At 42.8% G+C, this 27,068-nt stretch overlaps 1 protein-coding gene across 1 annotated transcript in view; it reads right to left on the bottom strand.

The window, feature by feature from the left end:
- EIF3E (eukaryotic translation initiation factor 3 subunit E) overlaps positions 1-11,031 on the bottom strand; it is a 29,611-nt gene extending 18,580 nt beyond the window's left edge. Inside the window, exons 1-5 of the mRNA XM_077351654.1 lie at positions 10,867-11,031; positions 6,645-6,759; positions 4,909-5,026; positions 3,705-3,747; positions 1,255-1,359 (exon numbers count right to left, since the gene is read on the bottom strand). Of these exons, the coding sequence (XP_077207769.1) occupies positions 1,255-1,359; positions 3,705-3,747; positions 4,909-5,026; positions 6,645-6,759; positions 10,867-10,956 (471 nt within the window). The 5' untranslated portion in view covers positions 10,957-11,031. The remainder of the gene's footprint in view (positions 1-1,254; positions 1,360-3,704; positions 3,748-4,908; positions 5,027-6,644; positions 6,760-10,866) is intronic.
- Between the last annotated feature and the right edge of the window lie 16,037 nt (positions 11,032-27,068).

The following is a 27,068-nucleotide window of genomic DNA, read 5'->3' as shown; positions in this document are numbered from 1 at the left end:
CACAATAAAACAAGAACTACTAGGGGAGAATTAAAATGCTTCAGGATGCTTTGGGCTGATCCTGCGTTGAGCAGGGGGTTGGACTAGATGGACTGTATGGCCCCTTCCAACTCTATGATTCTATGATTCTATTAAATGAGTAGCCGTGTTGGTCTGAAGTAGCACAATAAAATCAGAGTCCACTAGCACCTTTAAGACCAACACAGATTTATTCAAGGCGTGAGCTTTCGAGGGCAAGCACTCTTCCTCAGACTAAGAACTGACCATCATAACAGTAGGAAAATATAAGTAAAGGTTAATCCTGTTACATTAGTAAACTGTGTCACAGCATTGTATTAGGGAAGGGAGGCAGTAAGAAACATCCCCACATACACTGATGGTAAAGAATCATCCCCACACTCTAAACAAGAACTTTAGCTGACAAATTAAAGGCCAGATTGGAACTGAATTTCCTTCACTGAACTAGTCCACAGGTACAACTCCACAAATTAGGATTGAAACACATCATAAAGACCTCAAACCAGCTTCTTCCTTACAATTACTGTTCTACAACAGCATTTATTTCTCAGGTTCAATCCCAACTGAGCCTGGCAGAGCTTATGAGCATCTACAGCAGTAGGGTATAGTTTAGGTTAAAAGACTCTCATATGCCAGTTACAAGAAAGGAGGAGGTTGGCAGAAGAGGACAAGGAGTTGCTGCCACCACATAAGCCAGTTGGGCCAAGGTGACAGCTACAAATGGGGCATACCACAGCCCCTACTCCCCCCAGGGCTGCAGCAGGTACCTGGCCACTGACTGAAGGATGGGGCCCCCTCTCTGCAGTATCATAGGTCCCCCACAACCCCCATGTATGCCTTCTTAAGACCAGATAAATCACTAATGCTCGGCATGATGAGTGGCAAAAGGGAACGTGGTTGCCAAAGGATCCGCAGGCTCGACACGATCAAAGCCAATACAGGGATGACCATGAACCAACTAAAAGCAGCAGTCAGAGACTGGGGCACATGGCGAAGACGAGGGTTGGACACAACTGAACGGATAACATCAATCAATCAAGACCAGAGAGCTGCAGGAACAACCATGGCAAGGCCGAGTAAATAACAGATCAGGACACTCTCCTAGAGTATACCCTCTTGTAAGAGATGTGAAGATTCATCCATTCCAGAAGAAATTAATGGCAAATCTAAACTGATGCCCAGTTTAAGGCACAGAAGCATTTTAAATGTGTGACCCAAAAATAAAAACATACTTACCAACACTCTGAAAAAGTAGAGGTATTCTGCTGCTCCTGAATAGTTGCCACATTCGTACTGGAATTTTGCATACCTATAAAGTGTATCTAGATACTCCTGCCTAAACTGAAAAAAACAAAGCAGAGTGAGAAACATCCTTTTGTGATTGTGCAAGTGTCTTCTTTATGAAGTAGTCAAATTGCGGCCCTCCAGATGTCCATGGACTTTAATTCCCATGAACCCCTGCCAGCAAATGCTCATGGGAACCCCTGCCAGTAAATGCTCATGTCCGTGGACATCTGGAGGGCCGCAGTTTGACTACCCCTGTGATTGAGCCTGAGTCACATTTTATCACATCTAACCTTTTCAAACACTTTCTGTTCGGCGCCAATTGAGCTTTCGCCAATTTATTAGAACTCTCCTGCTTGTGCTGCAGAGCACTCAACTGTTGGCAGGTTGTTTTTTTTTAACACTGATCAAAACTTAATTATGTCAACTTCACGGATGGGATGGATTCTGCTCTGCAAATGCGTGCTTTGCTCCTCTTTCGGCCATTCCCTGAGGACAAGGCCTAAAGAAAAACAGAGATTGAGCTCTAGATGTTGCTTTTGTTGAAGCTGCTGTAGGTTAGTTGACAGATCTGTAGACTGGAAATGGAATATTCCTTGAAACCAAGGATGCAACTGCAGAGGTGGTAAGTTCATCTTTTAATTTTCATTATGGTGTCGTTCATTAGCAAGGGTAGGACGAAGGCTGCTGAGAGACATGGACTGGCAATTTAACTTACAGGGAAATATTCTAGTGGGGCACTGCCATAGAGGGCTGGTAGTGGCCATGACCAAAGCAGAGCCATGCCCCAGCAATCTCTGCCAGTTCACTTCTGGCTCTCAACACCTTCATCCTGGGGCAGTCAGCAACAAACCTAACAACACAACAGCAAAATGTTTCCTAATGGCGGTTGCTAAGACTACAGACACCTCTACAAAGTGTTCCCTGTGCAGACCTGAGTAGTTAAATGGGTTGCCGGTTGCAGCCTGGATTAGATTCAAGGTTTTCGCATTAACTTTTAAGGCCATCTGCGGTCAGAGCCCCACATATCTGCGGGACCGCCTACCTCCTTATGCCCCCCGCAGGACACTTTGCTCTGCAGGTGTGAATTTACTGGAGATCGCTGGCCCAAGGAAGATTTGCCTGGCTTCAACTGGGGCCAGGGTCCTTTTGGTCCCGACCCCAACCTGATGGAGTGAGCTTCCGAGACAGCTAAGGGCCCTGATTTGAGTTTTCGCAGTTCCACATGACCTGCAAGATGGAGCTCTTCTGCCACATCTATGATTGAGGCCAGGACAGGACACTTACAATCTGGGCCCCTCCCCGAGCCAATGAGGTCATCTGTCCCTCCCTATTAGCTCACTGAGGTGATTATACACCCTCTGTTTAGCAGGGTTGGGGGGGGAAGGTATTTTATTCTGCTACCTTCATGTTGTTGTGAGTTTTTATGAGGTTTTATTGTGGGGTTTGAAACTTTGTTACCCGCCATGAGCCAGCCATGGGAGTGGCAGGCTATGTCAAATTATAAATAAATAAAATAAATAGCTCACAAGGTTTCAGTTTGATTTTTAAATTAAAAATAAGTTAGTTTATCCCAGATAAGAAGAAGAGAAGAGCTTCTCACCTACCAGAACCCTTACCTAGGAGACTTAAAGCAGGCTCTGTACAACAAGCTGAAAAGCAAATTCCATTTTTGCGCATTCATTCGCCGAAGGATCTCATCTATCAATGCTTATAGCAGTTTGTGTCCAAAGTTCTTCAAATGGAGCTCCACTGAAACAAAATGATCCCACCTCCTTGCCCTACTGCTGCTCACTGTTCTCCGATAAACACTACTCAGTTGTTGGGAGACCTCTAGGAATAGCATTGATGATGATATTGAGGGTTGTGAGGGAGGGGAAGGCCTTTTCAACCCGATGGAATGAGTTCCAACCTGATGGAATGAGTTTCCGGGACCGCTAAGGGCCCCAACAGAGCTTTCGCAGTTCTGCATGGACTACACACTGGCATACACACACACATAAATGGATCCAATCCAGTAACTTGCAAAAGAACAACACCCCGCTGCTTTTTAAATGCTTGATCGATCCTAAATCCAATGTTACTGTGGCTGCCTGAAAACCATGTTTGTATTTTGGATACAAAGCCTTTTCCAGTTGCTTCATGAATGAAGAATACAATTGTAACCAGGCTGAGCAGGAGGAATTTGTGTTCTTGCCTTTCGTCCCATGCAATTATGACTGTGCCGCATGTTCCTTGGTGTGCCACTGAAGCTGCATCTTGATTTTAAAACAGATCTAAGAAATGAACGAACATTTCCGCCTTCTGGGTTTCGGTTTTTTAATTTATTTTTCGTCGAAGAACAGCTAAGTATTTTAACCTGTGCATAATTTTTGATATTAAATGAATTAACTGATACCTACCCCATGCTTATCTGCTAAGTAGTCAAACAGCATCCGACCATCCCTGTAATAAAGAAGAATGATAATTGTAGGGTTGTACATTACTAGAAATCTTCAGAGACACCCAGAAAAATATGCTGATTCATTCCAAGGCTTTTCCTACAAAAGGTGTAGGAAAAAAAATTGAAGGAGAAGGCAGAAATCACTTTCTGAAAGCTTCCAAAACTTTTCATGTGCCAATATACAAGGCTGCACACATTTTTTTCATAATATAAAAGATTCTAAGACGAGCCTTAATAATCTTATATAATATAGCTTTTCAGGGAGCTAAGCCTCTAATTCAAATGCCCATCTCTGACTGCCAAGAAGTATACAAAATAGGAAGCCAGAGACAGGTGTCTCAGCAAACAAGAGCAGGCGAGGATTTCTGCTTGCAAGCAATTCTCCGCTGTGTACAATATACTATTCTGTCCTTTGACCAATCTCTTAGAGATCAGAAACTGGTTTCTGTTTGGCCAGTTCCAACCCCCTTTGGTGATGTCAATGGGCTCTCTATAATTGACAGCCCAGAAGTGAAAATGCACAGAGGTAGCAGGTTTTTCTAGCAGGCTATTTTGTGGATAGAGGGAAGGTGACATGATATGGACTGATCTCATCAGATCTCAGAATTTTATCAGGGTCTTTACCTGGAAGAGAGACACCATTCTGTGAAGACTTTTCAAACCACCTCTGCTTCTCAGTTGCCCTGAAAGACCCTTGGTGGGGTCACCAGTAATTGGCTGTAATGTGACAGCACTTTACACACACAACAATTTGTTGGCTAACAAAAAGAGGAAGGGACTTAGTACGCAAGACAGGCATGAACTGCTCAGATGCAACTGTAACATGCTCTTGCACATGATCAGCTATGCCAGCAATCCTCTCAAACATAACATCTGATTAGAAATGTGGAGATTTCAAGATGCAAATCTGATGGTCTCCACTTCTCACACATGGTGCATGCAGGTATCATGCTCTCTCTTGAGAAAGACTTTACAAAAATTTGTGCAAAAATGTACAGAAGGTTCAGTGTTCTGTGGAGAAAGGGGGGGGGCTTTCTACACAACCTAAGAATGGAGTCATTTAACAAAAAATCCTTTAACTGCGATGAAGCAGCGAGACAGCACTTCAACAAGCCATAATGATTTATCTCTATAGCATGGGAAGGTAGCATCCAAAAGCTTACCTGGTAGACTGCATCTGCCGGGTAGTTTCTGGGTCTTCAAACATCTTGACAATTGGTTCAGTTTCTGCCTGAAGTTGTTTCAGCTGGGCAACTACTGTGGTTCTCTTTTCACGCAAAGCTGAGCATGAAAGTAAAATGTTTATGCTTTCTGAATGAAGTCAGCAATGATTCGCTAGGATGGACTAACACCAAGTATTCTGGATTTTCAACTCATCTACTTCAGAAAGGTACGGGAAATTATTACTCGAATAAAGCCAAAGACGCACTTAATGAGGTCAACAAGAATCTCAAGCAACTTTTATTTCAACTCAAAGTGATTTAAAGACCAACAATAAGTGCTCTGGGAATCTTTAGGGGGTGGCAATTACACTTTTTCAACTGATCAACTGGCAAAACAGTATCAATTAGTTCAACAGAATTTCTTGTTTACCAAACTTTAGGAAGATACAGTCAAGATACAGGCCCATTACAATGCAAACTTCAAGCAGTAATCAATTTTATTTGTGTGTGGATTCTACACATGAAAAGAAAATTCATTTTGAAGGTTGTCTTCTAGAAACTAAGTTTTTCATGCCAGTAACAGTAATAATTAAGGTAAAATTAATGTGCACATTAAAAAAAATAAGCAAATAGGATTCAGAGGCAAGATTTTAGGTCAGAGAAAGCTGGATCAGACCCACTACTGATAAAGAGCCAGGGGAAGAATGTAGAGAAAGATTTTCCAGAAAACCCGAATAAGTGTGCCAAAGGGAAGCACCAAAACAAAATATGCACATGAAGTCCTTCCACTTAACCCACTGTGTCTATATCCAAGAACCATAACCTGACAAAGAATACTCCAGTACAAAAGTAAATAGCTTAATATTAATTTTCTGCATGTGTATGTCCAGTGGCACCTATAAGATCAACTATGTTTTATTCAAGGTATAAGCTTTTGTGCACACACAACTGAGGAAGTGCCTGTGTACACAAAAGCTTACAACCTTAAATGAAACTTCTTAAAGATGCCACTGGACTTACACTTTGTCCTACTGCTTCAGACCAACACAATGACCCACCAAGAGTGACAAGTGAGGGAAAGAACAGAAATCCAGCAATTTCCCCAACAACATCATGTTATGGAGGCTATTGCCCCTAGTAGAGTAAGAGGGAGCAAGGCCATGGTTGTTCTTCCAGGCTTGTGCCTGCTTCATGTTCCTCCAACCCAAACACTTTGCTGGCATGGGAATAAACTCTTTCTCTGTCCCTTTAATCTCGGTGGCTGGACTGAGGAACAGACCCCCACCACCCTGCACTCTTTTCAAATTACAGGTTTTTAAATTGAACTACTACAAAGCATAGAGATAAAAGTATTATAAATAAACCAGCAGCATCTTCATAGCCTCATCCAGAGCTCTGTTTCTTGATCAAGATAGAAGGGACTCAAGTGCCGGAAATTAATTTACTTAATTAATTTAATTAGGGAATTTACATGCTGCCTCCATGGAGACCTATCCATGGTATCTATTTAGATTAAATTTACTGAAGTAATTAAAATCACAAGTGCTGTGCTAGCAATTCTCCACAACAAACCACAGAGAAATAAAAGCAAATCTGTGGAAAGCAAAGGCTTTCACTGCACAGTCAATCAAAATCTGAGAAAATAGTAAAGGTCAGCAGATAACATTTTGGTTTCAAAAGCTATAATATTTCCAGTAGACCATGCCTCAGTTCTTTTTATGGTCAAATATGCTTACCATGAGGAATATCATCAGTATAAAGGTTTTTGTAGACATCCATAGCAAAATCCACCATATTGGTATCGCTAAGGAGATCCAGTTTTCCTTGAAGTAATTCCTTTTCATTGTATATCTGAAGCAGAAAACACAGTAAATATCTCTAATGGGTTTCTAATTTAAGAAAGTGATATATTAAGATAAAATACTACACATGGAAGAGTTGGTTCTTATATGCCGCTTTTCTCTACCAGGAGTCTCAAAGCAGCTTACAGTTGCCTTCCCTTTCCTCTCTTCACCACAGACACCCTGTGAGGGAGGTGAGGCTGAGAGAACCTAGATATTACTGCTCAGCCAGAACAGCTTTATAAGTGCTGTGGTCAACCAGCTGGTCGCATGTGGAGGAGTTTGGAATCGCTCTTAACCACTACGCCATGCTACGCTAAAGTTTACTGAATATAAACTTTGTAAGACCACAAAACACAGTGATGCATCTTTTAAATACTGAGAGATTCAGACACCACATCAAGTCAGCATTAAATCCAAACATGCATGTGAGTAGTGTAAATTCAAACACGCTGCTGTACTCCAATTCAGTCACAGCCTAACTGGTGCATTTTGCTCAACAAACTGGGATGCTGCACCTAAATTAAAATCCTCAGGTGAGGAGAGGAATTTAGTGTGGGATAAACTGAGCATATGCTTGTAACCTGGGAGTATGCTCAAGCCAGGACTGATTAGAGAGGGTGAAGTGAGTGAACATGAAAAAAAAAAATCCAGGTTCTTGCACATTGGGGCTGATTATCAGCTTGATGATGTGTCATCTAAATCAGGGGTAGTCAAGCTGTGGTCCTCCAGATGTTCATGGACTACAATTTCCATGAACCCCTGCCAGCGTTTGCTCATGGGAATTGTAGTCCATGAACAACTGGAGGACCACAGGTTGACTACCCCTGATCTAAATGAGAAGACCTTGATTCTCCCTAAGACCTCCACTAAAAATTCCACATTGTTTCATACACCAGAAGCGTATAGTCATTCAATGTAACACATACCCAAATCAACTGCAATATAAATAATCTGAGAACCCAAATTCAACACGATGAGATTAGATCAACCACAACAGCAAGTTTTGTTTGTTCTAATCTAAAATGCAATATCCTTTTCATAGTCTGAACATGCTTTATGGAACCAGCTTTTATTAGTAAAGCCGTAAATCTGAGTTATTCAAAATATTTGCACATGTTCACCAATACAAGACAACTAACTAAAGACAGCTAACTGAAGCAGCTCTGTGCTTTAAAGTCTACATCTATCTTTGCAAGAACTCTTAAGATATAGTCAGATATGCTGAAGATAAAAACGGACACCGCTAACTCTTATCCTTTATTTAGAAAACCACATCCAGATTCACTGTAAGCACCCTTCCAAAAAGACAGCTGTATTTGCAGCAAAACAGCTGAAACTAGTGTGGCATCAGCTTTTGTGAGCTACAGCCCACCTGGCCAGATGAGTCCTGCATTATATATACTTTTAATTTACTTTCCTTTATTACAAGAGCTGCTTTTCACTAGAGCTTGCTTTTCATCAGTGATGTGGATTTCCTCAGGAAAATTGCCTCAAAAAATTTCTGGTTCAAATATAAATAACTATTCTCGTTAAATACTGTTAGCAAAATTTAAGTAATGCTAGCAAAAGGAAGTACAAAAAAGAAGGCCCATGCTTCATATCCCAAGTGTATCTCATCTAACATGACAGACCTGCAACAGAACAGCCTTCACAACTATAGAGAAAGAGACTATTTACATAGGCAGATTATATTTAGATATATATGCAAGGCAGAAAATGTTGTTTTGATCCCACATGATGGTATTTTTAAATAGAATACACAGTGCTTATCGAATGCTTTTTCAAACATTACCTTGTCATAATTTTTACAACACTTCTATTAAGCAGATGAGTATTACTATACTTTGGGGTTGAAAATAAAAGGAAGGGACTAATTGATAAGGCTATCTAGAGTAGCAGAGGCAAGGTGTACAGTACACCTTTGAAACCCTATTATTTTATCTGTTTATAAGCATGTGACTCAATTTAGCATCTGCTCTACCCAGCTCTACAATACAAATAGCTGTTTCAAAATTAGATGTGAAATTGAAGAGCATCCTGATTGGAGGGACCAACTACAGAAACAAGACCAAAGATAATTGACTCAGACCACACTTTATTAGATGCCAAGCACTTTCCAAATTATGCTAAATTCCAAACCTACAGTTTGAAAGAAAAGGAAATCTGGAACAGAGTACTTCAGCACCTTAAAAAAATCTGTGAATGATAAAAATAATACGCAGATTAAGCATGTCTAGAATGTGTAGCATACGCCCACTCTGGTGCTTTGAGTCAGTGACAGGTAAGATGAGGATGAACAATCTGAAATTTAATCCTGACAAAAGAGAGGTTCTCTGGGTTAATGGAACGGCAGGTCAGAGACTTCAGATCTTCCCTGTCTTGGGTGGGGTTATATTCTCGTTGAAAAGGTTTGGTCTGCAGCTTGGGAGTGCTACTTGACATAGTGGTCACCTTAGAAAATGAGGTGGGCACAGTGGACCAGAGTGCTTTCTCCCAGCTTCAGCTGGTATGTCAGCTACATCCATTTCTGGGTCAGCCAGATCTAGCCACAATGACCCATGCCTTTGTTACAGCTAGACTAGACTACTACAATGCACTCCACTTTGGGCTACCTTTGAACCGTATTTGGACGTGGCTGCTTTTGTAGAAAACTATGGCTAGGCTGCTGGTTTTGGTCAGCTATGGACAGCACATGACCTTGATATTACAGCAATTTCACTGGCTAAGAGTCGGTGTGCAAGCTCATTCAAGGCATTGGTTTCGACATTTAAAGGCCTACATGGCTTGGTACCAGGGCATCTGAAGTACCATTTTTTCCATATCTTTCTGCCCCAGAATTAAGATCACTCAGATATGCCCTCCTCACTGTTCTATCCATCAAAGATGTTCCTTCAACGGTTACATGAGAGGGCTTCTTCAGTGGCAGCCACACAATTATAGAACAACCTCACCAGGGAAATGTACCTGGCCCGACTGTCAATCTTTAGGAGGCAACTGAAAACTTTCTTACCTCAGACTGCATTTAATTAAAATAAGTAGTCCTAAACTGTTATTTTGAATTTTAGTTTTATGTTTTTGTGTAGTTTATTAATACTACAAGCTGCCTTGAATTCTGCAAGGGAGAAAGGCAGCCAATAAATACTTCAAATAAATACATTTATATGCCTCTCCCCACAACTATATTATGTTTCTGATTCAATCAATTCACAAGGCATCTTATTCCTTGCTACCCTTGATCTGTCAGTCCTGTAGACACATAATTATGTTTTAAGAAACATTCCAACACTTTTAAAGGGATGGATCATACACCACAGTGATAAAACTAGTGTCACATTAAAAATTTTAGGAGGTTCATTTTAAAAAATATTTACCAATAGAACAGCAAGAGGGTACTTGGAGATTTCAGTACAAATTTATTAACCTGTGCAGGTGCAATTCATGCATTTGATAAAGTCACTCACAAGCAGTTTATACTTGAGTAAGTTGTCTTAAAGTGTCATCAGACACTTCTTTTTAGTTTTCTTGCAACAGACCGACATAGCTATTTCACTGGATCCTCGAAAACAGGTTGCAAGGTATCCACACTGATCCAAAGTGAAACTTCAGAAATTAAAGCTAAAGGGAGAACCAAACAAAACAATGTACAAGCACCTGTGTTTTCCAGAACTTTCATAAAGCAGCATACCAACAACACACACTCATTCCTGTGTAGCCCTTCACATTAGTTACACGCGTTTTAAGAGATGCATTAAGCCAACCCATGATCAAATGGCTATTATTCGCAGTAGCACTCTGGACATGTAGAGACACTCCTACCACTAAACCGCAATTTAAAACTTCACTCCTGAACAAGTGTTCCCAACAGCTGGCAAAACAGCAAGCTCTGCGCACGCACATTCCTCTCCTCAGCCTTTTTGTAAAAAGAAGACACAGACTGTCAATCCATCTGGCTTTCCAGTCATTGGCGCAAAACGGGGATGCGCATGCGCGCTGCCTTTAAAGGCACTCTCAGCCAACGAAGCCAGGGAAAGGCCCTCAGCCCCGGCAGGGAGGAGGAAGTCCTGAGGCTCGCCCCGCTTCCCGGGCTGCCCTAAAAGGCGGGAGCCGCCCTCACCTCTTTGACGGAAAGGAATTCGAGGAGCGGGAAGACCAAATGCCGGTCTAAGAAGTGCGCGATGCGAGTGGTCAAGTCGTACTCCGCCATCTTGGACGCGAGGACGAAAGGAAGAGGCGGAGCTAAAGCTCTCTTCTGCCGCTTCCCTCCAGGCGCATGCGCGGCCCGGCGCCACTCAGAGCAGGCACATGGGGGGGGGGAGAGAGAGCGCAGGCACGGGGGGGGGGAGAGCTGTTTGCGCGTGCGCACTGGACGTCTCGCGGTTCCAACAAGCGCCTCCCACGCCCGACTCGTTTGGTATCTATTCGCCTCGGCTGGGCCGCGGCCGCTCGTGCTAAAAACCGAGAGGAGCCGGTGATAGAGAGCTGGAATGTTGAAGGGAGCGGCGCATGCGCATCTTCAATAGCGTGCTTCGGCTGGCGCATGGACCCAGACGCATGCGCGCAGCGTGAAATGGAATTGTGTCTTGGTGGGGCGGATTTTCGTTCTAGGATCACACCAAATGCCATTTCAGATCAGTGTGCGATTACAAGTTTTATTGCTTCCCCCCCTTCTAGTAAAACAAGTTCAGTCAAAGTAATACCGAGATTCACATGAGTAGCCGTGTTGGTCTGAAGTAGCACAATAAAATCAGAGTCCGGTGGCACCTTTAAGACCAACAAAGATTTATTCAAGGTGTGAGCTTTCGAGTGCAAGCACCCTTCGTCAGACTATGACCTGACCATCATGACAGTAGGAATATATAAGCAAAAGTTAATCCTGTTACATTAGTAAACTACTGTTATGATGGTCAGTTCATAGTCTATATATAAATGTAATAAATAAACACACACGCACCACCCATCTCAGTAGTACTGTGTTGGGGCAGTTTACCCAATGTAAAATCAATAACCCCAATTCCTTTAATAAACGTAGGAAGTAGAAGTGGATGCAGCTGTAGAAATTTGTTTTAACTGCTACCTGTTTATTGAGATATCAATATAAAGGTAAAGGTATCCCCTGTGCAAGCACCAAATCATGTCTGACCCTTGGGGTGACGCCCTCTAGCGTTTTCATGGCAGACTCAATACGGGGTGGTTTGCCAGTGCCTTCCCCAGTCATTACCGTTTACCCCCCAGCAAGCTGGGTACTCATTTTACCCACCTCGGAAGGATGGAAGGCTGAGTCAACCTTGAGCCGGCTGCTGGGATTGAACTCCCAGCCTCATGGGCAGAGATTTCAGACTGCATGTCTGCTGCCTTACACCATGCGCCACAAGAGGCTCATTCCGATATCAATATCAATAAACAGACTTTGGATTTGACTCAGAGGCATTATTGAACAGGCATAGCAGCTTGATCAGTTCAGTTTCCCTGTTAAATCTTAAAGCACAGGACGTCCCATTTACCTCTCAGTTTCTAAGCCAGGCACTGCCATGTCTGGTACATGAGAGAAACAGAATCTATCCAGTGGCTTAATAAAGTGGAAGCCTGAATAAATAACATAAGAGACTCTTTATCTTTTCAAGCTTTATTAAGCCACTGGATAGATTCTGTTTCTCTCTTGTCACTAATTTGGAATCGTCCATTTTTTTTGTGCAGCATGTCTGGTGCATGAACAGAAGAATGACCTAGCCGGAGCTGAACAAAGTTACCCTAGTGCAGCACTTTGTTTACAACGGTGGCCAACCCAATGCGTGTCTCACGTTCCAAGGTGTCTTGCCTCTGCATATGTAAGCTTCACTGTACTGTCATGCTTAATGACCACGGACAGAGCTGTATTATCTGATCCTTCTCTTTTTCAAGCAAAGTTCAATGTGAAGGAAGGAGCCTGGCATTTGATCAAAAGAACTGATCAATAACATACCGATCATGGTGCTAACAACAACGAGGAAGTGATGTGTGTAAAGGAAAATACATGTGTGGAAAGAGAAGCAGGAAATGCAGATATTTATGATGTGCTAGAGGAATGGCCATTCAGTTTAGTTCCTTCGCTGTGCTAAATTACTTCAACATCTAGTTTGTAAGCAGGGGACTCAGGAACTGGATTATTGCCTTGTAAAAATGTACCACCGGTTAAATCCTGCAGCTGTTCAGGATACTGAGTCAGTGCAAGAGATAAGGACAATAACTGGTTGCAAATGTCCCTTCTGCCCCCCCCCCCCCCTAGCATTGCAAAGGAGCCAGGCTTCCGTTCGTTTGTTCCACATGAATGATTCACGACGAGAAATTCCCATTGCTCCTGTAAATAAGATTTGTGCCATCAAAAGATGCTCAGATGTGTGTGTGGGGTGGGGAGAAGGCTGAAGCAACAGGCGTTTCATGTGTAGAATCGGTTTAGGCTGAAAGAGGAAAAGGAAGGAAGTCTCCTTTTCTGATCGGTTCTTATGGTGAGCATATGGATTACGAGAGTTATTTTAATCTCATGGTTTGCGGTGAAATGAATGCCATGTGTGTGGCACAAGAGGCCGCAGCTTCATGAGACAGTCTTAAATCTAGACAGTGAAAAGTAGTGCTGTGCAGTGACTCAGCACAACCTGTAGCCCTCAAATTAATCACATCACATCGCCTGATATATTTATTATTATTATTATTTTGATTTATTTCTCGCCACTCCCAAATGGCTCGTGGCGGGTTACAGTGTCTTAAAACCCCATTAAAACTCCCATTTAAAGACAAAACCATCACAACATGGCAGCGCAATAATAAGATCCCCTTCCCCCCCCCTTTCTAAAAGGGGGGGCCGAGGAGAAGGAGGTCAATGGTGTTCAAGAAGAAGCTCGGGGAAGAGCAGTCGATGTGCCACGGCAGCCCCAGCCTCAACCGTAGACCTGGCGGATGAGCTCCGTCTTGCAGGCCCTGCAGAATGTTGAAAGGTCCCGCAAGGCATACTTCCATGCTCGGTTTATGCTCTTCAGCTTTCTCCTCGTGTTACCCTCTTCAAGCATTGTTCAACAGCTAGTGTTGAGTCATAGGCACAGACCTATTCCCCTGAAAGGTCTTAGTAGAGCAAGGGAGATGAACACCTGCAATTAGGAAGGTAGGTAGGTATGTGCCATCAAGTGGCAGCTAACGTTTGGTGACCCAACAAGGCAAGAGAGAAGTGGAGTTGGGTTGCCATTGCCTTCTTCCACAGAGTCTTCCTTGGTGGACCTCCTTCCAAGTAATGACCCTAATTAGTTTCTGAGATCAGGTTGTACCTCCTATCACTTCCCAGTAAAACTTGTTGGATGGTTTTATTCCAGAGGGGCATTTAGTGGCTGATAAATTATTTTGGCAGACTGGTCTGCATTTTTAACATAGTTGGTCTGCATTTTTAACTTATTGTTTATCTCAATTGTTAAGAGTGTGTTTTGGCTCAAGAAGAATTGCTTTGTAGATTAAAGTATTCCACTTGTAAGAACAAAGTGTTTTCAGACACGGAGAGGTCTCTGTTTTTACATACCATGACACAGCGTTTCTGACTGTCTATATTTAATAGCTGTGGAAACCTTGCAGCCCTACCCAAATTGCCGAGTTCTGCAGCTATTTAAATGATTGAACGGTGCAGCAAAATACATTTTGAGGCGCTAAAACATGAACAAGATATTGGATTGGCTCCTGAGACTACAGAAATTAGTCTTCAGTGCCCCAAAGAGAATATCTCATACAGTTCAACAATTCAGTTTTAGAATATGGAGTGATTCTTTACCTTCACTCCAGAGTTGCTGACCATGTATATAACATTATCACTGAGAGTTCCCTAATTCCCAAGTAAAGAAAGAAAGGAGGGGCAGAGCATGCAGGAGAAAGCAGGATTATTTGAATTGTTATATTTATAATCTATGCCAGGCTTCCTCAACCACGGTTTCATGAAAGCCTGGGGTTTTTGATGGCCCTGAAAGGTTTTCCTGAATGGCTGCTTCATATTCTGCATGATTGTACCACTTCTGGGGTTTCTCGAAACCTGAAGAATGTTATGGAGGGGTTCTTAATGGTAAAAAAGTTGAGAAAGGCTGATCTATACATATGACATGCAGATATTAGGCACGCAATCAATGAAACCTTGTTCATTATGCCAGTCACTCAGGTCTTTCATGCTTGGTATGATTCCTGTTTTCCATATGCCAGTTTTTTAAAGAGTCTGGAGTAGAAACCTAGGAGATGGAATTGTGTTCTCAAGATGGGGCAAGCAGTGTAAATCCACTCATCACCTATGGCTCTTGAGAGCCGGCGTGGTGGTGTGGTTAAGAGTAGCAACCTCCTATCTGGAGTATTGGGTTTAATTGCCCACCCCTCTACATGCAGCCAGCTGGGTGACCTTGGGCTAGTCACAGTTCTCTCCAAGGTCTCTCACCCTCACTTAACCCACAGGGGAGAGGTAGGGTAAGCAACTGTAAGCTGCTTTGAGACTTCTCAAAGGGGGTGTGCCCCATATGTAGTGACATATGGGGTCCACCCCCCAGGCGCTTTTGTTAGAAACCAGTTGGGGAGAAAAGGGCTAATACTCAATACTCCTCCCCCATTTTCTCACATCTGACTGTCCCTCAAAATTTGCCCATCACCTTCTGCCCCCAGGTAAGATTTACTGAGCCTTGTCTTAGAAACTGTCTAATACAGTACAGACTGGTTGATGTTTGTGTTAACCACCTCCTCAAACTAACCATAGGTCCTGAGTGTGTCAAGAGAACGGTGGGCAGAGAAAATGTTTAAATAAATGTTGAAAAACCAACATTTTTCGAAATACCTCCTCTCTGTCCTACTGCATAAGATTTATCACATGTGATTTCCGTGTGTTCTTTTTGCACATCTAGAGGACTTCAATGAACTGTTGGTCAGATACTCTTCTTTTCCTCAAGAGAGCCTCACACCTTTGGTTGACTGCCCTGCTCAGTAATATTTGCTTGGGGCACTTCAGGATTAGCATTCCTAATGAGAAAGGAAATAATTAAAACCTCCATGTCTGGAGCAGTTCTCCCTGGGAGATGGATCTTCTCAGAACCTTTTCCAGGACTCAGCTAGCTTTGTTTCTGAATGGGGCTGGAAGAATATAAAAGATCAGCCCTTGACCTCCGTTGGTTTTTATGCCCGTAGAAAGTCTGCATGGAGAATGTGAATAGGACCCAATGTGTTTATTATTATAGAACGTTTTCATTACAGCACAGCCACTAGAGTGGCCTTTAATTTCCGTGAGACAAAAGATCTCTGTGCCTGACCTTGGGGGAGCATAAAAATGGCTTGAAAGGAAGGTAATTAACTAAGCCATTCAATGTGCAGCTTTCTAGTTTCATATCTACTCTGGAAAGGGAGGGGGAGATAATTTATGAGTGGGTGATATGATTTCTGTATTTTGCTGAACCCCCAGCAAACATTAACTTTTTTATTTTGGAGAGGGAATAGTCTGACCCTGTGCTGAGACAGCTCCTTGGAGAATAGCCTTTGATAGATTTCACAATATCAACTCTGACGGTAAAATAGCTTCAGGGACTTATTCTTGAGGCACCTGGGCAGCTTTTCGGCAAATAAATCTGCTGGATACTTAGGGATGTGACTGTAGTGGGCTGTTGGAAAGGCTTGGCAGAGGCTGATGGGAAAAAAATATTGTCTTCGAAATTCCTGTGAATTTTCAGAAGAGATTTGCAGAGCACTGATGCTTTATTTCTGCTTGGTCCCGCTGACAGGATTGTACCAGGAGTAGGGTGTGTGTGTGTGTGTTTGTGAATGTGTGTGTGTGGAGGGGGGGGAATCACATTAAGAACTAGTCCAGTGTGCATGGGAATCATTTCAAAAGCTGACCGAAGAAATAATAAATAGGCAATAAATACTCTTGCAGGTATGTGGCAGGGATACAGAAGGTTAGTTATTTATTGAAAACATCTGTATGCCACCTTTCCACCCAATCAGGGTCTCCGAAGTGCGAACATAACATTAAAACATTTGAAAAATTAAGAGCAACATTTAAAGTTATAAAATAATTCCGGAAAAAGAATTAAACAATACAGAACCAAGGAAGAGGGCTAATAACCATAACTGGTAATGTCATAAAATAGGGGTGAGGTGGTATTCGGAAATGGAGCAGATTACTCGGAAAATATTCCTCTAATAAAGGTACCAAGTTGATGATAGATGTATTTCATTAGTGGGATGATTATGATGATGATGTTAACCATTCAGCCATGTCTGACTCCTGGCAATCCTACAGGTCAACTGTCACCACATTTTCCGATCTTGCACTGCTTCTTTTAGTTGTACAGCGCTCTAGCTAGTATCCATTTTAATTGTATCTAACCGCTGAGTTCTTTGTCGGCCTGGTATCCTTTTACCCCTGCCCAGTCCTAGCATAATTGCACTCTCTATTGAATTGGATTGCGTGATATGGCCAAACTAATTGAGCCGGAGATTCATGATTTTGTTTTCCGGATATATATCAAGCTTTCTATGAAGGAGAGTCAGTTTGGTGTAGTGGTTAGGAGTGCGGACTTCTAATCTGGCGAGTCTCTACACTTGAAGAACTAGAACATGAGTTTCAGGCTCGAACAGTCTGTTGTGTGCACAGTTCCCAGTTTACCACAGCAATTTTCTGAGGGGGAAAGGATGGAAAGGAGACACATACTTAACCAACAAGCAACTTTATGACCCAGTCCAGGGGCTAGAATTGTTGGGAGTTGAAGGTGCCACCACCTCCCAATGGAAGCAGAGTGGAGTCCTTGGATGATCAGAAGATCACCCCTCTAGGCTGCAGAGTCCTTGCCCTAAGGGGAGATCCCATTGGCTACTTGGCCAAAACCCAATAGTACCGGCCTCTTTAGGCTGACTCAGAGTAAGAGAGGAACCAGCTGGAGGAAAAGAGGAGGATAAGGGTGAGTCTTGAACCTCATCCCCTGACTTTTATAAAAGCAGGTAAGCCGACTGCTGTATACGGTGCTGGACTGATTGAAGAGAGCTGGACTGCAGAATCTGGTAAGAAAGAAGGGGAACAAAATGGTGGTAGTCAAGACAGCAAAACTGAACCATAAAAAGGGCAACAATGTACAGCTGATAAACCATTCCCATTTGCACATCCCTAGTTCTTTAAAACCCAGTTAAAGTTATGGCTGGCCACAGCTAGGATCCTCCCTCATGGTTAAGCCATAAAAACAAACCCAGGGAGGAGATGAGTAAGGGATTTCCCAAAAAGGACCCAAAGGCTGTGGTGAGATACATGCAGGAGGGGGTTTGGAGAAGGAGGGGAAGGAATCTCAAACCAGGTGAGAAAACTACGTGAGGAGGCTGGTTAGCTGTAAAGATGGCTGGTTGAGATCAGGGAAGGGAGAAGCTAAAAGGAGTGAGGAGATTTAAAAAAAACACAATGAGAGGGGAGGCAGAAAAGGAAAGAAAAAGCACACCATGCCTCTCTTGAGATACACAAGCATGCGTGCACATGTGCACACACACACAGGAGATGTGGTCTAATGTTTTACACAGCATTGTTTTCTTATTCTGTAATCTATTAGTAGTGCACTGTTTACCGTATTTTATAGAATCATAGAATCATAGAGTTGGAAGAGGCCATACAGGCCATCTAGTCCAACCCCCTGCTCAACGCAGGATCGGCCCAAAGCATCCTAAAGACTGCCAGTGATCATTCACCAATTTAGAATTCTTGTTATTGCTTGTTGAATGTGCTATACCGGTTTTATTGCATTTTTTTTCAAAGTATGCAATCTTCCTTGAGTCTCAGCAAAGAAGGCAGACTGTAAAGAAAGAAAATAAATAAAATTGTACACTTGTTTTTTATTTGAAGGAAATGCTTCACATACTTGTCGGGATTCTTCCGTATCTCTGCAGGTTTCCAAAACCGATCTCCTAAGGAGAACAGAGCATGGGCCTGCTGACAAAGCAATTCAGTTTTACTTTTTCCTTGAGTGACACTGACTTGTTGCCAAAAAGTCTTTTCCAAGGAAATATAAAAGCACTCAAAAACATGGGATAGTGTTGCCTGCCTAGAAATGTAGCCCAGTTTGGCAGGTTCTTTCAGTTTCATTGCAACGGCAGGGGGAACAAAAGATACTGCTTGCTTTGAGGACGGTCTTCTTAAGCAAGAGTTTGTATCGCACAGCCTGCTAACATTTTTGCTGTTGGTCATAGCATTCCCACTGACATGGGGTACGCTGTGGGAGTTCAGGAGTGTATCCAGTCCATGTGGAACTGTATGAAGCATAGAAGCAAGTATTGGGGATAAGAGTCACAAGCACGGAAGAGAATCCTCACCTCAAGCCAGCTTGCTACCAACGTGGCTTCATCCACAATGGAATCATGGTTCTCCCAAGGCAGACATGTGGCTTGTTCACAAGGAAGCCTGCTTTGACTTCGACCAGGGCCAGAGCCTTCTCTGTCCTGGCCCCCAACTGGTGGAATGAGCTCCTAGAGGAGATCAGAGTCCTGACAGAACTCAGTTCCACAGGGCCTGCAAAAGGGAGCTCTTCCGCCAGGCATTTGGTTGAGGTTGGCCAGAACCAACGATACCCACTGGGACTTTGAACCTCCCTCCTAGGAATCCATATGCCTAAACCATGTACCTGTTGATTACTATCCCGTTAAACTGCTATCTTTGTCATTGTTACTATTGTTATCATTGTTGCTTTTTAATTTATTGACAAAACTGAGTTCAGTGTATAGTTCCCTACATTCTACGTGAACCACCCTGAGCCTCAGGGGAGGGCGGTATACAAATGTAATAAATAAAGATATCCGGGGTGTATAAGAAGAAAACCCCAGAAAACCCTTGATCTTCATGATGTGTCAAGGGCTATGAAGGGTAGACTGGACTAAAACTTAAATAGAGCATACAGAAATTCCCTTGGATGAGGTGACAAATACTTGCAGAGCAGTTATACTTGTGAGCAGCTATTTCTGCTGGATGCAAGGTTGTTCCTGCAGACCCTTCCTCCATGGTGATTTGGGGTTGGAAAAACGGCATGGGAGACCTGGAGCTCTCCCCCCTTCTACAGTCCTGATCCAAATCAGATGCCTACAGCACTTCCAGATTGTTCCCACAGGGGATTCATGGCTGTCCTCCTACCGCAAGTCACCTCACCCTGGTGGTCATGGGCTAAACACAGTGTGCAGTTTTGGCCTGAATGTAAAAGGATCCTATTTTGACATGTGAAAACCAGGCAGTTCCAAATGTGTTTGCGCTTGGTTTCTGAACTGATGGATGACCACGCAAACAAGGCTCATTTACAATCCCATGTCAGCCATCCGTTGTGACTTTTACAATGCCCACGCAGTTTCAATTCATGTACAGCCAGCTGGAAGTTGGTTCAGATATTCCCTTCTTTTGAGAAATGTTGCTCCAACGGAACTAGTTCACTGCTGCATGAAACAGGATACTGGACTAGAGGGCCCTGGTCTGATCCAGCACGGTTCTGCTTAGGTTGTTACTTTGGCTCAAAGGGTGGGTGGGGACTCGAAGCTGGACAGCTTCCCAATGGATTAAGCGATGTTCTTTGATGGTGATGCTCTTGCTGCATTTCAAAGCAAACTCCTCATTCTCAGGCCGCCTGACTCTTTTCGCACATTGACCCAGTGGGTATGGACCATCAAATTCAATTGATTTGTACTTCTGGGTAGGGGTGCACAGGATGTAATGTTAGTGATGTTAGTGATCCAAAACTGCTGCCAGGGGGTCTATTGAGAAGATTCTTCCTCCCCCCCCCTCCCCAATCAGTTCTGATCCAAACTGGGCCTTCAGCCAAAGCTGCAACTAATAGAAGTGACAAGAGGATCATAGAATCATAGAGTTGGAAGTGTCCTCCTGGGTCATCTAGTCCAACCCCCTGCACTATGCAGGATCATAGAATCATAGAGTTAGGTTCTAAAGAATGACCAGAGGCTGGTAAAGAAACACAATCCTTTTGCTCATCCACTGTAACTTGCCGCCACCTTGATTCTTCAAAGAATTAGCCTCTTCGTCAGATCTAGCCTCTGTTTAAAAATCAGGGTCTCTAATGTTTAATGGACTTCTCTTTCCCAAAATCTGGCCTCGCTTCTGTCCTCCTTTTAAAAACAAGACCAGCATATGAAGTCAAACGTTCCTGAAATAAAAACTGGGTTTGGGATCACCAACAGGCACAAAAGTGCCGTAAACTAGCAGGCGTCTTTTTTTTCTTTCCTTTTTTTTTTTTTTGGACAAAAGCAGTCCCCTTCGGTCTGGGGCGTTGCTTGTCAAATGACTTCTAAAACAGCTGAATTATAAACTCCTCTGACAAATGTGAGTGCTGACACAGTCTGAACTACAATTTCCTAACCGGTGATGCTATAATAATACTCTGGGAGTCTAATAAGTCCCATTGTGAGAGTAATTTGTCATTTTAACCCTACTGGCAAATTTGTAAAGGTCAATGCAGACTATTTGTCAAAGTGAAATACATCAGCTGTTAAATGTTTTATTTCCAAGATATGACTCTTAAAACATATTAGGAATTCTGGTTTTCTTTCTTTTCAAGAAAAAACTTTTTTTTTTTGTGGAACAGATGGAGGAAAGGACCGAAGTGATCCAGAATTATTTCTATATTTGTTCTGATTTTACTGGACTCATTGTTAGAAAAAAAATTCTCTGCACTTTAAAAATCCTCAGTCTAGACTGCTAAAGTCTGCATGCCGTGTCTGAATACATGAACAACAAAGGATACACCTTGGTGTAAACTGCATGGAGCTTTTATTCCAACCCCAGATCGATTCAGTCCCTGCCCTCTACACAGAATGTGATTTCCGTTTGGATTTGGGGTGATTTAAATATTCCTTCTGCAGCAAGAAGGATTGATCCGGAGTGACCCTACCTTTATTGTGCGATATCTTGGAGTGCTTTTAATGCTCAATATATTTTAAAATCCGGATTGGGAAACCAAGCTCCGTGGTAGAGAACCTCTGATAGGCCGCACCTGGTCATGTGACAAGCTTGCCTTAAAGGAGAAGCCCCTAATTTCAACTTCTGTCGGTCCTGGATTTTTCCTCCCTCCTCTGCCTTTTTCGATCTTCTCCCCCACCCCTCCAAGAAAAGAAAGAAAGAGGCTTGGCTCCCCCTCTTCTGAACTACCCTAACCACGTGCAGAACACTTTCCTGTTTCAATGGGGGGGAGGGTAGAGGAAGACCTGAGTTCAAAGCGATCTGAATTCAACAGGATTGACAATGGAATAAAGAAAGTAAGTGCAGACTCTGCCCTTGAATTGCCGTCAGGTCCTCAGCATATGACACTATCTTATATTGACTCAATCATTATTCCATCTAGATCAGTATTATCCTCTGTGGCTGGCAAAAACAGTTCTCCAAGAAGGCAGGCAGACAATGCCAACCCAGTGTGGAGTGGTTAAGAGCAATGGATTCTAATCTGGAGAACCAGTTTGAGTCTCACTTTCTCCACATGCAGCTAGCTGGGTGACCTTGGACTAGTCACAGTTCTCTTAGAGCTGTTATTGTAGATCAGGTCTCTTAGAGCTCTCTCAGCACCACCTGCTACAGGGAGAGGAAGGGAATAGTGTTTGTAAGCTGCTTTGGAATTCCTTCAGGTAGTGGAAAGCAGGGTATTAAAATAAATCCCTTCTACATCTCCATTTTTAAAAAAGCCATTCAGCTGGGATCCAGGAAATTACAGGCCAGTTAGTCTAATATTTCTTCTGGTAATGTAGTAGAAACTATTATTAAAAAGAGAAATATTAAGCACCAGAGGAAAGAAGCAACATTTCTTTACCAGCCTCTTGTAGTTCTTTAAGCTGTTCATAAGCATGTGGAAAAGGGCAATCCAGTGAACAAGGGACCTCACCAAAGACCCCTTAGTCCTCTTATGAAGTAAGAGACCTGTTCCTTTCATGGATTATATACTGGCTAAACAGCAGGAATCAGAGTGTAAGAATACATGAATAGTTTCTCACAGTAGAGGGAATGAGCCATGGGGACATGGATCAATATTGGGATTGGTGCTGTTTCATTTATTCAAAAATGTTGTGCAATTGGAGCTGAGCAGTGCAGTAGCAAAGTTTGCAGAGGAAACCCAATCATTTAGGATGGCGAAACCCAAGGTCAATTGTGAAGCATTACAGGAGGAGCTTCCTCAATTGCGTGAGTGGGCAATCAGTTGGCGCGTTAAATTCCCGGTAAGTCAATGTAAGGCGATGCCTAGGGAAACATAAGAATCCTAATTTTAAATAGGCTGATGCTGAAAGAGATCTCGGCATTACAATGGGGAATGAACATGTCAACCCAGTGTACAGCAGTGATGAGAAAGGCAAAGGATGATGAGGAAAGGGACTGGAAATAACAAAGAACAATGTTGTAATGCAAATAAATGCACAAATATCCTACATTGCAAGAAGGCTATAGCCCACCTTTTCTGAGCAGAGACCAAGGTGATTAACAGAAGCTCCATCTAGGTCCTTGGATCTTAATACATGGTTTACAGCATGTTGTCCCTGGTGAACTAGACAGCCCAGAAGATTCAGGAATTGGAATTGCATTGTATTTTTGTTTGCATATCCAAATTATGTCACCATCCTTCTGTGTAAGTCACCTTGAGCCCTCAGTGGGAAGAATCATGGGACAGAAATTCTTCAATAAATGCATCGATCATCATGCAGGTTTCAATGCACACGATCATCATGCAGGTTTACATGCACGTCCTTTAGATACGTAGCTCTGAGTCATGACGATCTTGAAAGTTAAGTGCTAACTAACATCTTGACTGGATTCCTGGCTATTGTTCCACCATGCTTTTATCCTTTGGAGCACAGAATCGTGTGGCTCTCATTTTAATTCAGGAAAAAAAAAATTCCTGTGTTTCAGATACCAAAATCCTGGGGGAACAAGAACACGCTCCATATGTCGAAAGTTCAGGAAACACAACAATGAAACCTATGATTTGCATGAAAGCATACCAAGGCACAAAAGCTATGAGAAATGTTTTTGGGCATTAGATGGACCATTAGTCTAAGGAAGGGCTCCTCAGTCTTGTCGGGTTTATTTATGTGCCCTGAGAATTTTGAGAATAGGGAGTGGCTGCTACCACCAAAGGTCTTCTGCAGGGATCGAGGCCAGTCCTAAAATGCTGGGCGTTTCCAATGTAAGTTACTCCTGAGATAGGACAACAGTTTCCGAATGTTCCTTCCAGATCCAAAGATGATGACTCCTGGGACTTCCTGAAGCACCTCCTGCTCCAATGAGGTAAGGGAAAGCTGGGGCTGTTGCTTTCAGGAAGAGATATTTAGAAATGAAACACGCAGGAGCCAGGAAATCCTGTCGCAGTGGGGATCGCTTCATTTGTGTCAGTAACGATTCTGCAGCACCCCTCTTGTTTATTAAGAAAATCCATTGTGTATACTCTGTTGCTTTTGGGCAACATTTGCATATACCTTTGCCAGTTTTATTGCTATTCCCACTGATGCTTTTGGCTGCAAAGTCATGTAATTTCAAAGCTTTTTCCATTAACTGCCATGCATAATTGTAATCGAGGTGGGATCATATAATAGTATTATTAGGCGAAAGCCTTGGCAAAACTGAGCAATTTCCTGGACATTGTAGCCAAAAGCATCGTTAAGGTTTTGCCAAAGAACCATGCCTCTATGCGGTAATCCTACAAATTGTAGCGAAATTTCTCGAGTTGCTCCAAGAGGTCTTCGGTCTGATTTTAACAGGGCCTACTGGGCATAATGGAAAGGGAATGTTAAAGAGGCATTCTAGAATTAGCTTGCATGCCATTTTATTAATTCATTTCTTATTCTCTGCTTAGTGCAGCCTTTCTCAGCCTTTTACCATTGAGGAACCCCTGAAACGTTCTTCAGGCTTCAAGAACCGCCCAGACCACACCTTCCAGCCCTCCCCTAGAAGTCACATGTTACCAGAAGTGACATCATTGAGACACTCCCACAACACAGGAAGTGACAACACAGAAATATTTTGAGACAATTTGTGAACAGAATCACTTTGGGCTGGCTACCAATTTGCTCTTCTTCACCAAAGGAAACCTGCAATGGGACCTGCAAAAACAGGGTCAACTGAGGCCTATGCTGCTCTGTTGCCTTCACCCCCCCCCCAAAAAAAAAAAACCTGAAACAGGCCTGGAGCATAACTTTGCCACTCTGTTTCCCCAACCCGGTTAAGTTAAAATGAGAGTACTTATCTCTCTGAACTCCAGTTGTTACACCATGAAACTAGCCTTGGCCAGCAATGATTTGTATGGTCAGGGCCCTTCCTCTTCCCACCACCCCCAAAAACCCTGATTGAGAAAGCCTGGCTTATTATAACCAGCATTTGTTGCAGCTAGAAATCCATCTGATACGTTAACAAGTTGCCCATCCATTAACGATTAGCTATTACTTCTTGACATGTCTAGAGACAGTAAAATTTTTATTTTTACATGTTTGCATTGGCCCTTGAACCAGACTTTTAGCGATCTAATCAATTGAGCCCTCATAAAAGTTTTAATCTACTTAAAAGCTTCAGGTCAACATTTCTCCAAGAGGTAAATGTGTGTCCAGTCTCTCCTGTACTTCAAGAAAGGCTCCCTCTTTATGTGTTCTCCAGGAGGGATAAGGAAGAAACTACCACTGTGGACTACCCTTAGTTATATTAAGCAGTTTTTAAACTAGAATCATAGAATCATAGAATGGTTTTTAAACTAGTTAAATAAGCCTTGCTAGAATTGTTAAACAAAATCAACCAGAAATCCAACTGTAACAAGTTTTAATTGGAAAAAAAAGAAAGAAATGGACAAGATGGGAGGACAGGGCGGGGGGAGGGCAGACGGAAACCCTTAGGAGCATTTCTCACCTCCTCACACACATACTATGTGTTGTACATGACAGGAAAAAGAAGAGCGGGATCCGCATGCAAGGCTTGTCTATAGTTCTGACACTAACACTGAACTCCAATTCTCATTTTACTTAAAGGGGGCTTATTAAAAATGTAAATGCTTAAGCAGTACAGAAGTTTAGATAAGATGATGGTGGGAAAACTTTCTACTAAGATGGCAACCCAGAAGGGAAGGCAGCTTTAAGAATCTTCCTTACTATTTCAAAACATACAGCCTGCTTGAAGCTGACCAATGAACAGACACTATGACACAATGTCAGTTGTAGAGGCATGGCCTCCTGGGGGGAGGGAAGAGAAATCCAATGGAATTGTGAATTTCCTTTGCATTGGGAGCCAAGAAAGGGTGGAATGGGAACAATTGGACTTTTACAAAAAGTGGACATACAGTGACTAGAAAATAAACTGAGCCCTGAAGGGAGCTAAATCCACAAAGAAGCAAACCAGAAGCCTGGCCCACCCACAACATGAAATTGAACTGGCATACAGAAGTAAACAATACACCTGAGGAGAATGCACAATAAAAGCAAATGGAAACACCAGTGCATAAAAGGCCGAAATTGGCTGCCTATCCACTGCTTATTGTTTTGCTCAGGTAGAAGCTATGACCTGAATATCTGATGCTGAAACAATTAGCAAATTACAAAGAAAGCCCAATCACTGAATATTAAACAGCCTGATCTGAGAGGATGGCAGAGCTGTGCCTTATTCTCCTTTTCTATTCCAGAAACAGTGTAAGGAATAGAGATACAATTTGCTCACTATTGGTAGGAAGCCCCTGCTGGTGCAGCCCCATCCACTGCCAACAGTAACTGGAGTGATGGGTGGAAAATGATGGGGGGTGTTTTTCAAGCAACACCAATCCCCCATGCAATGCCATGCCATGCCATGCCATGCCATGCCATGCCATGCCATGCCATGGATTGTTGGCAGCGCACATTGATCTGGTAAGCAAAGTTCTAGAAATCCACCCAATCTCCATGGTCTTCACTATTGAGAAAATTTCTAGAATGTCATGGAATGCAGTGACATCATTTCCAGGTCTCTACCCACAACGGACATTTCTGCCTCAAGTGGCATCCATTCCCTCTCAACCTCCTGCTAGTTAGCTGTGAAGGACTAGTTACCCTAGAAAAGAAAGAGATCATGATCCTAGCTGTTCCTCACCAATGGCTTCATAACGTTGAAAATTCCATTATGGCTTTTTCTTTTAGCGGGTCATTTGACCTGTGGTGAATGATCTACATTTGCTTAATATGTACAGTGAAAGAAACGGGAAGGGGAGAGGGAGAGAGAATCATTATTAACGATGCACTGTAGGTGTTCTTCTGGCAACAAATAGGAATCCTACCAATAATAATATTGTTACTAATGGAACAGTTAACTGGCACATCCTGTCCAGCCAG

This window comes from Paroedura picta, chromosome 9 (genome assembly GCF_049243985.1).
Source record: "Paroedura picta isolate Pp20150507F chromosome 9, Ppicta_v3.0, whole genome shotgun sequence".
NCBI classification, from domain to species: Eukaryota; Metazoa; Chordata; class Lepidosauria; order Squamata; family Gekkonidae; genus Paroedura; species Paroedura picta.
The sequence above is the reverse complement of the archived record's forward strand: the minus strand, read 5'-3'. Positions and strand labels throughout refer to the sequence as shown.